This window comes from Camelus ferus, chromosome 10 (genome assembly GCF_009834535.1).
Source record: "Camelus ferus isolate YT-003-E chromosome 10, BCGSAC_Cfer_1.0, whole genome shotgun sequence".
NCBI lineage: Eukaryota > Metazoa > Chordata > Mammalia > Artiodactyla > Camelidae > Camelus > Camelus ferus.
In genome coordinates, this window is record NC_045705.1 from 8,603,288 (window position 1) to 8,619,659 (window position 16,372).

At 42.3% G+C, this 16,372-nt stretch overlaps 1 protein-coding gene across 1 annotated transcript in view; it reads right to left on the bottom strand.

The window, feature by feature from the left end:
• Positions 1-2,608: 2,608 nt before the first annotated feature.
• Positions 2,609-16,372, bottom strand: part of PIWIL4 (piwi like RNA-mediated gene silencing 4) — a 42,435-nt gene continuing 28,671 nt past the window's right edge. The window contains exons 13-20 of the mRNA XM_032488312.1: positions 14,749-14,821; positions 11,168-11,365; positions 10,125-10,228; positions 8,390-8,460; positions 6,856-7,009; positions 4,567-4,692; positions 4,312-4,459; positions 2,609-3,356 (exon numbers count right to left, since the gene is read on the bottom strand). Coding sequence (XP_032344203.1) covers positions 3,240-3,356; positions 4,312-4,459; positions 4,567-4,692; positions 6,856-7,009; positions 8,390-8,460; positions 10,125-10,228; positions 11,168-11,365; positions 14,749-14,821 — 991 coding nt within the window. The 3' untranslated portion in view covers positions 2,609-3,239. The remainder of the gene's footprint in view (positions 3,357-4,311; positions 4,460-4,566; positions 4,693-6,855; positions 7,010-8,389; positions 8,461-10,124; positions 10,229-11,167; positions 11,366-14,748; positions 14,822-16,372) is intronic.

A 16,372-nucleotide genomic window follows, 5' to 3' on the forward strand; every position in this document is an offset into this window, starting at 1 on the left:
ATTTGGGACCCTTAACTGTGACTTGCTTGTTCATGTTTTTGCTCACTCTACTATTGGGTGGTGTTTGCTGTTGTCGTCCTAGTTGTTTTATTTACTTGGTAGATTTTTTTAAAAAATATATTTTGGGGATAATAATTTTTTCTTGTTGTATACACTGCAAAAGTATCGTTCTGCTCTGTTGTGTGTCTTTTAATGCCCCTATTTGTCATTCAGAAACTTACACTGTGACATGGTCAACATCAATCTTTTCCTGTATAATTTATGCTTTTTTATATGTTGCTTAAGAATATATGAAATATACTTCCGTACTGTAGTATCTTAAAAATTTTTCCCTATGTTTTCTTCTAGTTGTTACAATTTTTGTTTTTAGTGGTTAAGTTTTTAATCTGTAGGAAATTTCTTTTTGTTTTTCATGTAAGATGGAAACCTAATTTTTCTTTCTGTAGGAAGCCCAGCCACCCAGTCCATTTGATTGAGCAGTTCGTCCTTTTCCTCTCAGATCTGTAAAGCCAGCTCTATTAAATGACAAGTGTCCATACATGCAGTGACCTGCTTTGGAATTTCTAGTCTGTGCAACTGATCTTTCCAAGGTTGAGCACCACCAGTCTACTCCCACCCGCTCTCATATTGCAGATTGGGTGACTGAGTCTGAGAGAGGGGACGTTATCACATCCCACAGCTAAAACAGTTGGAACAAGAGTGCAAACGAAGAGTTTCTTAATCCATGATGCCTTCTGGGAGCTGACTGAGGTTGGCTATTCTCCCAGAATCTGCTGCACCACAGGGACTGCACAGGCAGAGGGCTCTGCTCGTATGACAGTCCTCGTGTGCCCCCTGGTGGATTAAAGTGGTAAAGAGCCGCCACCTTGGGCATTACTTAATAGGTAAAAGGGTGAGGGGCGGTACAGACCTTTCGATTGCCTTATCAACATGCTGCATGGAGGTTCACACAAGCCAACTGTTAGCTGGTGGCACTTTGCAGCATCCTTGTACTTGGACGGAAGAAAACACCACCTCAACACCAGAACACCACCACTCTGGAGTGGTATAGCACCTGGCCTCCAAAGACTTGCTATACAATTGTAACTTTAAGTCATATAAAGCACTCCCCCACTTAAGAATTCTGGAGAAATATTTAAAATCTGATAGCACCTTTTATTAAGGCAGTAGGGTCTTGTGGCCCATCTCTAAGGCTTTGGAGTCAAACACACCCAAGGATAAATTTTAGCTCCACAATTATTACTCTTATAAACGTGGGTGAGCCACATGGCATCTTTAATCCTCAGTTTTACCATCTGTCAAATGGTCACCAGAGTGCCTAATTCATACCGTTGTTGCAAAGGTTAAATGTATAGGCAGGGGTTGGGAAATAGCTCACTGCTGGAGTACATGCTTAGCATGCATGAGGTCCCAGGTTCAATCCCCAGTACCTCCATTAAAAAAAAAAATATGCAAAGTGCTTGGTACTGTGCCTGCGATGAATGCCTTAAACCCCCTCCACCCTCACGCCCACAAATGGCTATCATTGCTATTACCGGAAGGGACCCACATTGGGTGCACTTTTGCCAGGCCTGGATGAAACTCTCAAACAGGAAAAGACCATGCTCAGTGCCCTCTTAAATGATCTCTGCTTTGGCGTCTGTTTCCCCTCACCCCGCGGAGAGAAGCTTCAGCTCTCCGCTCTCCCCTCCACTGCAGCCTGCCACATAATATCTCCCCTGGACAAAGAATTTGGACCTCTGGTCTTTCCTGCATCAAAATATTTTTGCATGTCACCATAGTCTCATCTGTGGGGTTATTCTCATGTGAAAAGGCTAGAAAATGAGAAGAAACCAGAAACGAGAAGGAGAGATAGATTTCCTGAAGGTGGAGGAAATGACCAGTTGGGTCAAAGGCTGTGACAGGTCAGGTAAGACGAGGACTGAGAACTGAGAACCAGATTTAGCCAACCTGAGGTCATTGATCACTTTGACCAAAGCAGTTTTGCTGTCATGGTTCTGGTGAAATTCTGAGTGGAGTATGGAATTGGACACATCAGGTATCGACTTTTTGAGAACTTTTTCTGCAGAGAGGGGCAAAGAAATGGGGTGGTAGCTGGAGGGGGTAATGTCTCTTTTCTAATATGGGAGAGATGAGAGTGTATTCACAATGCTGATGCGAATAATCCAGCGTGGGGGGAAACTGATGGTGGAGGAGGAAGAAGGAAGAATTCCTACAGCAGCATCCTTGATAGGTCAGAGGGAGCGGGACTGGGTCCACCGGTGGAGAGCCCGCCCACTGGAGCTTAGATGCCGTTTCTTTATGATAACGAGGAGATGGGCAGGGTCTACGTGCACAGCTGCCTGGAGGCGGGTCGATGGGCTGGGCGCCCATGCAAGTCATCCTTCTGACGGCATCTGTCCTTTCTGTGCCATAGGAAGCAAGGTCACTCATGAGAGTGGTTGCTACTAAATGAAATAAAATTCCCTCGAGAACAAATGAAACGTCCATTTTTAGAAACATAACTCAAAGAGTGATGGTGACGTGATCTAGTGGGTAAAGAGCCTTTGCTGAAAACCCTGAAAGAATGAGGTTCACACGAAACAGCAACTGAAATTCAAGTCACATGTAGACGATGCTCTGAATTTTCTTTATTTTCTAACAACTATTTAAACCACTCAACAAAATGCTCTATAACATTATTCAGAAAAACTTCTGCAAAATTTAGGGTGGAAATTAGACCCCACTCACCTACCATCAAAACATCATGCAAACAGTTACTTTCTTAGAAGATATTTAGTTTTTTGGTATTACTTACAGGTGATGGTACATTTTAATTCCATAGACCAGAATGAGAATTTACCCCAAGGACATAACTCTAAAATAAAGCAATGTAGTGGGGAGGGTATAGCGCAGTGGTAGAGTGCATGCCTAGCATGTAGGAGGTCCTGGGTTCAATCCCCAGCACCTCCATTAAAGATAAATAAATAGAAACTTAATTACTTCCCCCCAGAAAATTAAATAAATAAATAAATGTTTAAAAAATAAAATTAAATAAATAAAAATAAAATAAAGTAATGTACGTTTCTTTTGAACCATTTCACATTTAAGTTGTTTTGGCTTTTTTTTTTTCCTCCAGAAGGTAAAACTCAACTCAATCTCCTTCCCCGAGGCACAGCCTCGAGCTCCTGGCAGATTTGTACAAAGTACACCAACTGCTCCTCAGACTCCTCTTCTAAGGATGCCAGTGGTTCATGTCATCACAGGTAGAAGAGAGAACTGGCTAATTCCAGATTTGGTTCCTTATGAATGCTTTGTGCCACCAGGAAGGTCAGCTTGTGTGCGTACTGACACGGAGCCGGGACACTGATTAGGCCCTGAGGAGGGAAAAGTATTGACAGTAGCTAAGAGGATAACCTGCGCTTCAGAGTGATTTCTTCTCCTGAGTTTTTTCATCCACTAGTTACCTATACGACAGAAAGCGGCATCAGTCCTTAATAACTAAAAACAACCACCCAAGGGCAACCTTGTTCCCTGGGAACTTGCATTCACTGGGCAGGATGGGGGTGGGGAGGGCCAGTCTGGTTTCATTGTGCCAAGACCTGGGAGCCACACACTTAGGGCTCATCAAAGTTTCCTGTGACTTGATGTTCCAAGGGGCTCAGAGCAAATCTTGGCTTTAGACTTTGAGAGCATCTCTGGGCTTAATGCCCGGGAACACAGGACAGAGCCAGGTCTGTTACTTTCCCACCAGACACAACATCTGAGTTGGTTTCAACTTCCTCACCTGTAACTTGGAAATAGCAATGTCCTGGTTTCCTCCCAGGCTGCACTGGCATAAGATAACGCATATAATAAAGTCTTCTAGAAATCATCAATGCCAATGCATTATTTTTTGTGGTGGGGGGAGTAATTAGGTTTATTTCTTTATTTATTCTTAATGGAGGTACTGGGGATTGAACCCAGCACCTTGTGCATGCATGCTAAGCGTTCACTCTACCACTGAGCTATACCCTCAGGCAATTAATGCATTATAATAGTTATTGTTCTGGAGGGGAGGGTAGAGCTCAGTGGTAGAGTGCAAGCTTAGCATGCACGAGGTCCTGGGTTCAAACCCCAGCACCTCCATTAAAAAATAAGTTATTATTTTCCGTCTATGACAGACTGGGTTTCACCTGCTGTGGAATTAGGGAGTCATTCATTTATGCATCCCTCCTCTGTGAAAAGCAAGGCTTTGTGCCGGGGGTCAGGACGCAGAGGTGAATCAGGTGACAGTCCCTGGGTGGGCACCTGGAGTGCCAGACTGCACCCAGGTGAAGAGCCGCCACTCACCGGCCAGTTGTAGTACAGGTGGCACAGTTTGAACGTGAGTCTCTGCATGTGATCGGGCTTCAGGCCGTTGTCATCGTAGATGACGTTGTAGTAGGTGGGGCTAACGGTTCCGCGACAGGCGGCCTGGCTGATCAGGTAGAAGTCATACCTGAGGGGGGACGGGAGGACTGTGAGGATGGAGGCACGGGGAACGGGGCCGAGCCGGACAACGCGCAGGGACCATTTTGTTAAAAGCGGATCTTCTAACAGACTTGCCATTCGGGCCGCGTTGCTTCCGAATCCACGATGGTGCCGAGGGGTGGGTTCTGCACAGTTCGGCCCGATTCCATCAAGAACCGGGACAGGCACTTCTTCCTGACCACAATCACCGACAGTCTGGGGCTGGGAACCAGAGAGGCAAAAATACAAGATGGAGAGGGCGTAAACCAAGCCAGGCAGCTTCCCATTTAGGTATTTATCTTGGGGTAACTTTGAAATAAAATAATGTCATTAGCAAAACACAGAAAATAAAAATTATCCCCATCTCCCCTCCCCCAGAGAGACATACAATTTTTTAATTAATTTATTTTTAATTGAAGTATAGTGAGTTTACAATATTGTGTCAATTTCTGGTGTACAGCATAATGTTTCAGTCATACATATACTGTTCTTTTTCATATTCTTTTTCATTATAGGTCACTATAAGATATTGAATATAGCTCCCTATGTTATACAGCAGAAACTTGTTGTTTATCTATTTTATATGTAGTCATTAGTATCTGCAAATCTTGAACTACCAATTTATCCCTTCCCACTCCCTTCCTGCACTGGCAACTATGAATTTGTTTTCTATGTCTGTGAGTCTGTTTCTGTTTTGTAAACAACTACATTTGTGTCTCTTTTTTTTAGATTCCACATGTGAGTGATATCATATGGTATTTTTCTTTCTGTTTCTGGCTTACTTCACTTAGAATGATGATCTCTAGGTCTATGCATGTTGCTGCAAGTGGCATTATTTTATTCTTGTTTATGGCTGAGTAGTATTCCATTGTGTGTGTGTGTGTGTGTGTGTGTGTGTGTGTGTGTGTGTGTGTGTATGCCACAATTTCTTTTCTAATTTTTTAGATCATATAATTTTTTAAATTAAGGATTGTCTTCATTTGTTACAAAAGTATGTTATGCCCAGTCATTTGACCTGTTTACATCATTTAAGGGAGAGGAATGGTTAACAGGACAATAAACTATAATTAGCACTTCTAAAGAAAGATTTTCCAGAATGATCTATGGAGACAAGATTTTTTTTCCCATTAGCAACAGTCTCCCTATTTCCACCTTCACTCTGAAGAGCAAAGGGAGAACCACAAGTCCCTCTTACCCCTCAAATCACTGCTTCTGAATCCTGCAAAACACATGCCTGGGTGGATGGACAGATGGACCAAATACACATTGGGGCCAAATGCTGAATGATCAAAAGTCAAGTCAGTATTTGGTAAACTCCAAATTCAAATATTCACCATCATGGAAGAAACCTCTAGGATGCAACGATCCCTCTGAAATTTCATTTTAAACATTTCAATTATTTTTAAAATATATTAATGTTTTCAATCTTGAAACTTTTTAAAAGTTGAAGTTACAGTGCAAGAGAACTAACTCCTTAGCACTGTCAGCTAAATCTACTCCTGTGATCCCTAAACTGCACTGCTGGTGATTCTTAATAGGTCAGTGGGGAGTGAGAAATTTTGGCTCTGACAGTTTGGATGCAGATAGAGATGGTTCCGCCCCCAAGTTATCAGGTTCTCCCTCTTCTCTGAGGTCACAGATGAGGTCAAGGCTCAGCTTCCTTGTGGCTTGTGGCTGCGACGCTTTGGTTCATGGTGGGGACAATGGTATAACTCTCCAGACAAGGACTATGCACTGCTTGGAATAAGATGCTTTCCGAGTATTTTAAGAAGCCAACTTAAAATTGTCATCCTCCTCCATTTTCCAGTTCTAATATTTTTCTCACACTCGCCACTTGGCATCATTGTGTAAGAAAATGTACTAAAACGTCGAATCTAGGAATGTGATGGCGAAGCAAGGTGTCTGGTGTTTAGGGTGGTCTGGTTTCCACACACAGCCCCGCTCTCACGGTACCCACGCTGCATCAGTGTCTGCACTGCAGAGGCTTCTGCCCTGTGTGCTGACTTGGGCCTCAAATTTGAAGCCATCACTTGTTTTTTTCCCCCTAGCATGTTAATATGTATGAAGCATCTCCAGCTGCTAGCAGCCCTCCGGGCTTCCTGCTGAATCTCAGTGTCAGCTGCACTGGAGGAAACCTGCCTTCCTCTGGTGCCCCCAGCCACGGCCCCCAAAAGCTTACACCATCCCAACTGTTTACATAAGACCATCGAAAATACCCTCTAATCTAGGGGAACCCACCCAGTTGTACCTTGCACAATACAGAAACAGAGTGAAACTGAACTGCGTGGAAAAAAAAAAGAGAGAGATGCTGGCATTTAGTAGTGACAATAGTTACGATGAATGTGCTGGAATTGGGAGTCTGGGGAAAGAACACAAATTTGATACCTGGTGTTCGAACTCGCTTCTGTCACACTGCTCAGCAGCTGGGGAACTTCATACTCCATGAGTGTTTTTAGCTGACCATCCCCGACACCATCACGGTACACAATTATCCGTGCTGGCACATCGTGGTTATGCTTGTGCCATTTGTTGAGTGCCCCTGCGGAATTCGGCATTAGTAAGAAAAGAACGGCTGGTCTGACGCCAACAAAGAATAAAATTACCATATATTTCAATATTTAAATAGTTATCTATTTCATACCCCCGTGAAGTAGGGTCATACTCAATTGGGCTTGTATTTGCAATAATATAAAAACAGGTAACTTTGAGGAATATTCGTGCATCTCTGCTATTTGAGGGTTCGTAATGGTTTCTATGGCATAATATATTCTTGAACTTAGCACATCTCTTCAGTAAAATTTTAATATTTAAGCAATAAGTTAAAATTTAATTCATGTGACAGACATACAAATTCCCCCAAACCGAATTAATACTAATTTAGTTTCTTGACATGTTTAAATCCTCTCTATAAGTATAGACTGGATAATTCTATGAATTTTCTACCCCAGTGAGCACAAATATGAAAACATAGGAAAGGACCTGACTGTTCCTCTAAAAGCGTCCCTTCAACCAGACCCACCCATAAGTCTTGATGACAACATCAACTCTGAAAAACATCCGGCCACTCTAACTAGGAATTGCCTAAAGAGCAGAGACCAGACAGTAACTGACTCCTACCTAACAAAAACTTTTCCTAACTACTGCAAGAAAAAAAGATGAGCAGGTTTTGAAGTGAGGGCGCAGTAATATGCTGCAGTAGTTCTCTTCACATCACACAATTGCTTTAGGAGACTTTATTGTCCAGGAAATTCATTTTAGTTTGATAGATGATGATCGTATTTGTAAGCCCATCACCAACACATTTCACCAAATTCACCTTTTTAGGAGACAAATATTTACAACGCCCAAAGTTTACAGATGGGACGACGCAGATCGAGGGAGGAAGGGAGTTGCACAGGTCACAGTAGTAGGGAGTGGTCAGGCCAGATTCCAGCCAGGGTTCGCGAGGGCATGGGAACCCCACATCCCGCTTTCCTCTGCATCCCGCCTTGAGGAGGGTGCCCTTCCCCATCTGCTGTCTTCCCCATCTTCTCCTGCCAGGACACACTGTCTGCCAGCATCCCCAGCCCCAGCCCCAAAGGCGTCCCTCCTATTTCTAGACCCAATGCTGGTCTGTCATAATCCTTGCTCCTCCAGAGTAGTTTTCTCTTGGCCTTCAAACCGCTTGCCAGAGCCACCAGCAGCTACCAACACTTTTGCCCCCTGGCTTTGAGTTTACCACCCATAGGCACACACATAAATTCTACAGAGACTGTTAGTCTGAGTCAGGCCACAGCTTTGGGGTCTCCAACTGGATGCCAGTTGACTCAGGCCAGCTTGAGGAGTCTGTTTCCAGCGGTCTGGTCTGCTAGAGGCTGATGGACTTTGGGTCTGAAGGAACAGTCCTCGGAGCCCACTCCCACTGAGACTGATTCAGTACCGATCATGAAAACTTTCAAGCAATCAGCAATATCCGTCGCTGCTCTCTGAAGGATACAGCGGGAAAACCACCTGAAGTCAGCAAAGAACAAAAGGAAGGCTCACCCTCAAAAGTCCTAATACAAATATGCATTAGTGTTAAATTGCAAAACAGACATTATAAGTAAAAAACGATGTTCATAATTTTATATACTCCAGACTCGACGCGCAATTATATTAAAATACTCTTCTCTCACAACCCCCCCAACCAAATAAAATTTACTGATACAAGAAACTAAAGCACAGTGGTAGCATCAGTCGTATCTGGGTTCAAATCCTGCTGGTACACTCACCAGCTCCGTGACTTTGCTATGTGACCCTAGGCCTCAGTTTCCTCATCTGTACCAAGGAAATTTATCAGATAGTAAGGCAGTTAGTACCTCAAAGGGTTGTTGTCAAAATTAAATGAGATAATATGTACAGTACTTAGCACAGCACTTGGTACATAATAGGCATTAATCAACAGAGGCCAGGATATTATTACTATAAAGGAATTTATTCATTTAGCAGTCGATTGTCTACTTTTAAAATATTCAAAGATTTCTCAAGCATAAACTCCATTCCTACATGTGAGCTTTTGGGAACTGACATCTTAATATGATTAACTGACCATAAGTTCTCTTGCTGAAATTATTAATTAAAAGCACTTGGAAAATGAAGATCATGACTTAATGGTACACATGCATCCACATTATCCTAGTTCTCCAACTCTGTGCGATAATAATGGCACAGTCAGAAATGCTGCCAACAAGCCACAGCTCCTGTACGTGCTTGATTAAGGAAGTAACACGGAACAGGGACCGCATTCAACCAGGACTGAAATCGGAGGCACGCAGTTAGGCTGCTACGCTTCCTGTTTCCCACAATCCCAGATAAATACCCAATCACAAATTTAATGGAGTAAATCAAATAGCTTAGTTCTAGGAAGAAAACATGTTACAAACAGCTTCAAAACACATTGTTTACTTACAGATATTGAAACATTTCTAAGAACTACAATTTAATATGTTCTATGAGTCAATGTTTAATGGGTTATCCCTAATCCTGCCTATGTTTTTAACAGTTGTGTGAACAACCACCACATCCAGCGTCTGCAAGCATTAAAAATAATAACAAGAGGGGGAGGGTGTAGCTCAAGTGGTAAAGCACATGCTTAGCATATACGAGGTCCTGGGTTCAATCCCCAGTACCTCCTCTAAAAATAATAAACCTAATTACCCCCCCCAAAAATAATAACAATAACAGCAAGCATGTATTAAGCATTTATACAGAATAAGTAAATGGCAGATCGGGATATAGATCCAGGCAATCTGATTCTCAGCTGCCTGATATAATGTATGTAAACTTCCCAGTACGGCGCCCAATAGAGGACAGGCGTTCAGGAAAGAAACGCACAAGAATTTCTACACAGCCACCATTTGGGAAATATGATTTGCATACGAGCAATAGCTGGCCCCAATGTTTGTATAAAAATAGCTTTCTAATGAGGTTACATTTTAGCTTCATTAAAATACTGGCTTAATGAAGCCAATATTATCAATCACATTTATACATACAGGCATAATTTATGACCATAAGTGTTCATACTTAAAAAATGAGTGAAGAATATAAACTATTCCTTGCGGTATAGTCTTTCATTAAACCACGAGTAATAATCTAAATAATTGAGGAAGATGTTAGGGTCATTGTAAAAGTACCTGGTGATTCTGGGGTTAATACTGGCCACAAATCCAACCACCACCATTCCCTTGCTGCAAGCATCTTTGCAGACATCAATGCCAACCACCATCAGGGACTTTAACTGTAAAGTGAAATTTTTCATGATTTAATGGAACACGGTATCATTTTCCCAAGCAATGATTTCATATGAAGTTTTTAAAAAGACTGTCCCTAGTCATTCAATTATTTAAGTTAAGCTATGTGCCAGGGAGATCAAGGTCCAGATGAGGCAGATTTTTAAACCACAAGCCAAAGAGACTTAAAGCCAGAGGAAAAATAGAGTACATACTACACTTAAGAGACCCACTGTGGTCCAAAGTGGCCACCATGCTTTGTGGGGGTGGGCAAGGGCCATCAGTGGCTTAAGGGATTCTGGCAAAGTGGTCAGTCCATCCATCTCCCTGACTCACAGCTGAAGGAGTCTGAAGAGAAATTCCACTCCCGGCTCTTCAGCTCTCTGAGCCCTCCCTTGTCTCTGCACCTCCCGGGGGCGCTGCTGGGGGTAATCTCAGACGTACAACCTGGTTATGGAAGCCTAAGGGGGTGGGCAGCATTCCCTCATCCCTCACTACTTGGCTTCCTCCCGTGGGGGCCATGGTTCAGTTCCCAAAGCAGCCTGGACGCTCGGCTCACAGGCTCTGCCAGTTCCCCAAGCTCTAGGGAGGGGGTTCCCGTCAAGGTGGCACCTGGCCGAGAGCAAGTGAAGGAGCACAGATTATAAATTGCTGCTGGGAGTCTCCAAATCAGGTCCCTCCATACTCAGTCAAACTAGATTTTCTTTCATGAAATACTCTGTGATCAGCTTAACTGAAGCTCTCTGAGAAGGGGGGCCACCCTCACCTTCCTGACGCCCTCCCGCTGGCTTGCGTCATGGAACTCAAGCGGACAAACCACAGGCACACCCAACAAACAAGATAGGTATTTCTAGGACCGCATGAAAATGGCTTCTAATTTGACTTAATTTTTAAAATGAATTAATAGACTGGCTGACGACTAAAAGGAAATGAGTGCCGGCGCTCACAGGAATCTCCACGGCCCACAGCTCGCCCCCGAGTTTACAGGTCATCTGCATGGCGATCTTGGTGGCCACACTCATCATCATCCCCTGTTTGTTCAGCGTCTGAGCGAGCACACACTGGCTCGGGACTGGGCAGTCGGAGCTCAAGTATTTTTTAATGCAATCATAGTAGTTCTTCTGAGAAGGCAGAACACACATTACCTAAACGCAAGCAAACAAACAAACAGAACCAAAATTTAAAACAAACAAACAAAAACAGGAGAAAAGAAAGTCAGTTAACTTATGCTTAGAGGAAGCTTTAAAAGATAAACAACGAATACATGGATTCTCCAAACATTTTTTGCCCTTAAGATCCCAAGAAGCAAGCATTAACACACTACAGCGCTTCTCTTAAATGGCCTTTAAAGAACAAAGACTCCAAGACGTTTGAAATGCCTCCTCAACTCCCATCCGCTCTGCAAACCCCCTCTCCAATCCCACCACCTCTCTTGGCTCTTCCTTCCTCCTTGTTTCTCTACCGATTTGATTCTGTCCGTCTCCTCAGATTCCTTTCTCTCCTGGCCCTTCCTCCAGCTAGCTACCTCCCTTGCGGGCAGTGCCCACCCAAGGGGCTCTCCAGGTCTGCCCCCCACTGCCACCTCTCCAGCTCCATCCACGGAAAGCAAAGTGGAAAATTAGCTTAAATTGTGGTCTTTTTCCCAGTAGGCACTGGACAGCTGAAATAAAAGCAGCAAGCACAAATTTTTTGTTGACTAGAACTTGGGTGTAGGGTCTGAGGGGAGGGCAAATAAGGAGAAAGAAGCTTCAGGGCCCTGGTATTTTTAAATTCCACCCTCCTCTGCCACTGTCTCTACTTCCTACCAGGTATTTCCTCATAGAAGGACCTCTCCTGGCCTGACTCCATCTTCTTCCTATCTTTTATTCTCTGCTTTCAAAAACCCCCAAATTATAGAAAAGATAATGATTAACAGGAAAAAAAAGTGATTTTGTTTTCACCTACAGAACTCTTCAAAATCATGTTAGGGCTATAATTATCTCTATGTAATTAAAGTAAGGCAAATATTTTTTAATTGTCATCAATGTTCTTAGGGGTCTTCCTGCCTTCCATCCTACGAATCTGGGGACAAGCAAGGTAGGTGGCAGAACAAGGCGGTGGCCCAGTAAGGACCAGGGCCAAAAGAAGGTGGGAGCCAAGTGAGATTGGTTACACACCAGGGACGGAGAAGTAAGAAGTATGTGGAAGATAGTAAGAGCCATGTTTCTCACTATCAGAGAAAAGAGGGGCAAATACAGAAAGCGGGAACACTTTCCCGTGGCACTGGATTGGAACTAGGAGTGTAAGCACGTGTTTTTAATATTTCAATTTTTTATTAAATATTTCAATATATGTATAGCTACATACAGTAATACAATAGATACCAGTGTGCATGTATGCACATATATGAGACACAAACACGTGTATATTTCCTAGCTTTGCCCACTGAGAAAGCCTATGGGCGATGACCCCCCCCCCCAGTAGCAAATAAGCACCCCCAGTGCCCAGATCTTGGTTACTAAACGCTGTTCTCTACCAAAAGGAATCGGGGCTCATTGGAGAAATACCTGATTCCACAGCTGGGCAGCAAAACGTCAAGATTAACGTGGAACCTCTTACTGCGCCATACAGTGAGAAAGTGTTCCAAAAAAGATGGAGACATGTCAAAAAGACCCAGAAGCCAGCCTCAGCGGGGCTCCCACTGGCAAAACTGGGGACAATTTGGACATCAAAATAAAGAACAGTAGTAATAGACTTTTAAGCTGGTTAAATAAAATAGGGATCCATGAACCCACACTGATGCCATTAAACGAACAAAGAAACGAGAAGAAGAGAAAGCTCTTCCTTTTAATATAATGCTACCTAACAAATGCAGAAGGAAGTACGAAATTAGAAAGCCACCATCATAGCAGTAGCGGATTCCGACAAGAAGTATCAATGGATTTTAAAACTAGTGGTAAAACCTTGATGAGGAACAGGATATTTACATAGTCTCAAATTATCTCCCTACCGAAAAAAAAAAAAAAACTAATTACAAAAGAAAAAAGAGTAACTTTACAGCGGAGAAACTTGACAGACAGCACCTTAATCAAGGGAGTGTCCCCGGTAAGATGCAATGAGAACGCAGAATTGTTGCTGCCATTCTCCTGCCAAAAGTGATAGCCTGATTTAATCATAAGGAAACATCAGACAAACCCAAACTGAGGGACATTATATAAAATAACTGGTCTATAAGCTTCAAAACTGGAAGGTCATCAAAGTCAAGGGAAAACTATGGAACCGTTCCAGATTGAAGGAGAGATTAAAGAGACAGGGCAACCAAGTGCAACATATTAGATACTTTGACTACAGAGGACATTTTGGGAACAAATGGACAAAGGTGAATGGAGTCTGTGGATTAGCTGGTCAATACCGCTCTCTGATTTTGATGGTGGTTCCATAGGAGAGAAACCTCGTGTAGGAAATGTGAGCAAAAGTATTTAGAGGATAATGGGCATCATGCCTGTAAATTACTCTCAAATTGCTCAGGGAAAAAAATAGATAGATAGATAGATAGATAGATAGATAGATAGATAGATAGATAGATAGATAGAAAGAAAGAAAGAAAGAAAGAAAGAAAGAAAGAAAGAAAGAAAGAAAGAAAGAAAGAAAGAAAGAAAGAAAAGAAGGAAGGGAGGAAGGAAGGGAGGAAGGAAATACGATAAAATGTCAACAATTGGGGAATCTGGGTGAAAGGTATACGGGAGTTCTTTGTACTATTCTTGCAACTTGTCTCCAAGTTTGATTTTACTTTTTTAAGTGAAAGATGAATGCTCTTAGGGTAAGAACTTCCTTTGTTCATTATAATATCCTCCTACACCATTTTTTGTGTCTGACTTTAAAAGGGAGACAAAGAGAAAGCTAAACTCCTTCGCATAAGCTGTGAACAGGAATGTGGGGAGTGGGGATGAAGGCGCTGGAGGAGACGGATCAGGAAAAGCCCTGCGGTACTGCATGCACACGCACACCACATAGCCCTCCGCACACACACACACACAGCACTTCAGGAAATGAAGCAGTTGTGGGTGCCCCTCAGGGTGATGCAATGCAGGAGGAAAAGGCACTCACGAAAGGGGGCAAGAATTCAGAGGAGGAAGGAACGTGGGGCCATAGGTGACATGGAAACATCCAAGAATCCCCTGAAACGCTGGGGGGAACACCAGGTGCCCCAACATTAACGGGATAAGATGGAAGTCAATTTATCTTGAATCTTAAGTAAAAGATGACCACTACCCTCGACCCCGGCAGCATGATGAAAATTATGCAGGCATCCAAGACGCTGATACAGATGTAACAACAAGTATTTGGAAATGAATATTAGAAACATGAAAGGGAAATAAAATATTGCTTAAAATACTAAGACTAATACTTTCGTGGGTACTTGGGAAATGCACAGCAATTTGCAAACAAATTATGGAAGAATATGTTCAAATTCCTTCTTTCAATGCTGTTAGATATAAAGAAAAAATGAAAATTATACATCAAAACACAAAAAGTATCTTGTACTCACCAACTGGACCTCAGGGTCAACATGCTTCTGTACAGCGTGAACAAAGGCAGCTGCATTTTCTTGTACTTTTATGCTACAGAAACAGATTAATTTTGAAAATATATAATTCCCTTCCTAGTAACACATAATCATATGGAGCTAAAAATAATATGAATCGATTTTTATAACGACTATAATTTGAGGGGAAAAAAATCATTAAAGTGAAAACCTCTGGAGTCTAAAATTGTTTCTCCCACAGAAGATAATGCCATTTAATTACCATTTTTATTAGCTTAAAAAATAGCTTGGTGAAAAGTGAAATTTTCTCAATTGTACAGTTCTATGTGAACAGCAATTCTGTCGTTCAAAACGGGGTTGAAAGCGAACTTTGGAAACCACAAGTTTCAATATCAAATATCCATCAAGGGGGAGGGCATAGCTCAGTGGTAGAGCACATGCTTAGCATGCACCAGGTCCTGGGTTCAATCCTCAGTACCTCGGTCAAAAAAATGCAAATAAATAAATAAACTAGTTACCTTCCCCCACCAAAAAAAAAAAAATATATATATATATATATATATATATATATATATATATATATGAGATATTTTTGTATTACTCTATGCATTTAGCTAAAAAGTTAGAAAATCTGGTTGAAGTAAATTTCTATGAAAATACAAATGATCAAAACCAACTCAAAAAAAGAGAAAACCTAAAAAAAAAAAAATCTGACATAGAGTTCAAGTTAAAGTGGGACTAACAATTCTCTAACACTGCATCTCCATGAAAAATTTAAAATAAAAATCATTAGGTTAATGAGACCGAGATATTCCGCTAATCTGTATGATTCAGATTACAAGATTTGTTTTTCCTTAGTAGCACCTTTTTGGAGCCTGGAATATTTAGCCTTAATCAATCAGTGGACAAGTACTTATCAATTTAGCAGTTCTGTGCTGACACTATGTTAGGGGCCAGAGGCTACAGAAAAAAATCCCACGCAGAGGAATTTATAGATCTTGTTTCTAGATGTAGGTTCGCCCTCCTACATGTATATATGGTTGGACTGTCCCAGTGCCCAGTGGCCTTTTAAACCTTGCCCAGCAGGTGGCAGGACCACTGTCTGCCCCTTGCTGGATGTGAGCTGCAGGAATGACCAGCAGCACTGTTTCAGGTGGGAGAAGCTATGTATGCAGATCTAACAGGTAAATGGATACTTCATGGGAAAGAAAAAGGATGGAATGAAATATGAGCTTTCAAATAAAACAGGCCAAGAAGAGAACGTGGGCACGGGCTTGTTGGAATTTGTGTGAGAGCCCATGATGCCAACCCAGGGTCTGGGTCTGTGGTTTCTTTCATTAATCTTTTCCTGCTTTATTACCTCATGGGTTAAAAGAAATTAGGGCAGGTGAAACTCACACCAGGCGATCATTGACAGATTTGATAAAAGGGGAATTCTAGCCTACAGTGTAAAATGAGACTTTGGGAACAGCCCTGGTTTTCAACAATGCTTGCATGGCTGATGTAATTAATTAGCGCCCGTGTGTTTAAAGAGTAACTCCCCATCCTGTCAATCAGGACATCTGCACCTCCACTACAATGAAGGAAAAGAACCATCTGTTGCTCTTTTCAAAGCATATAGAGCTCA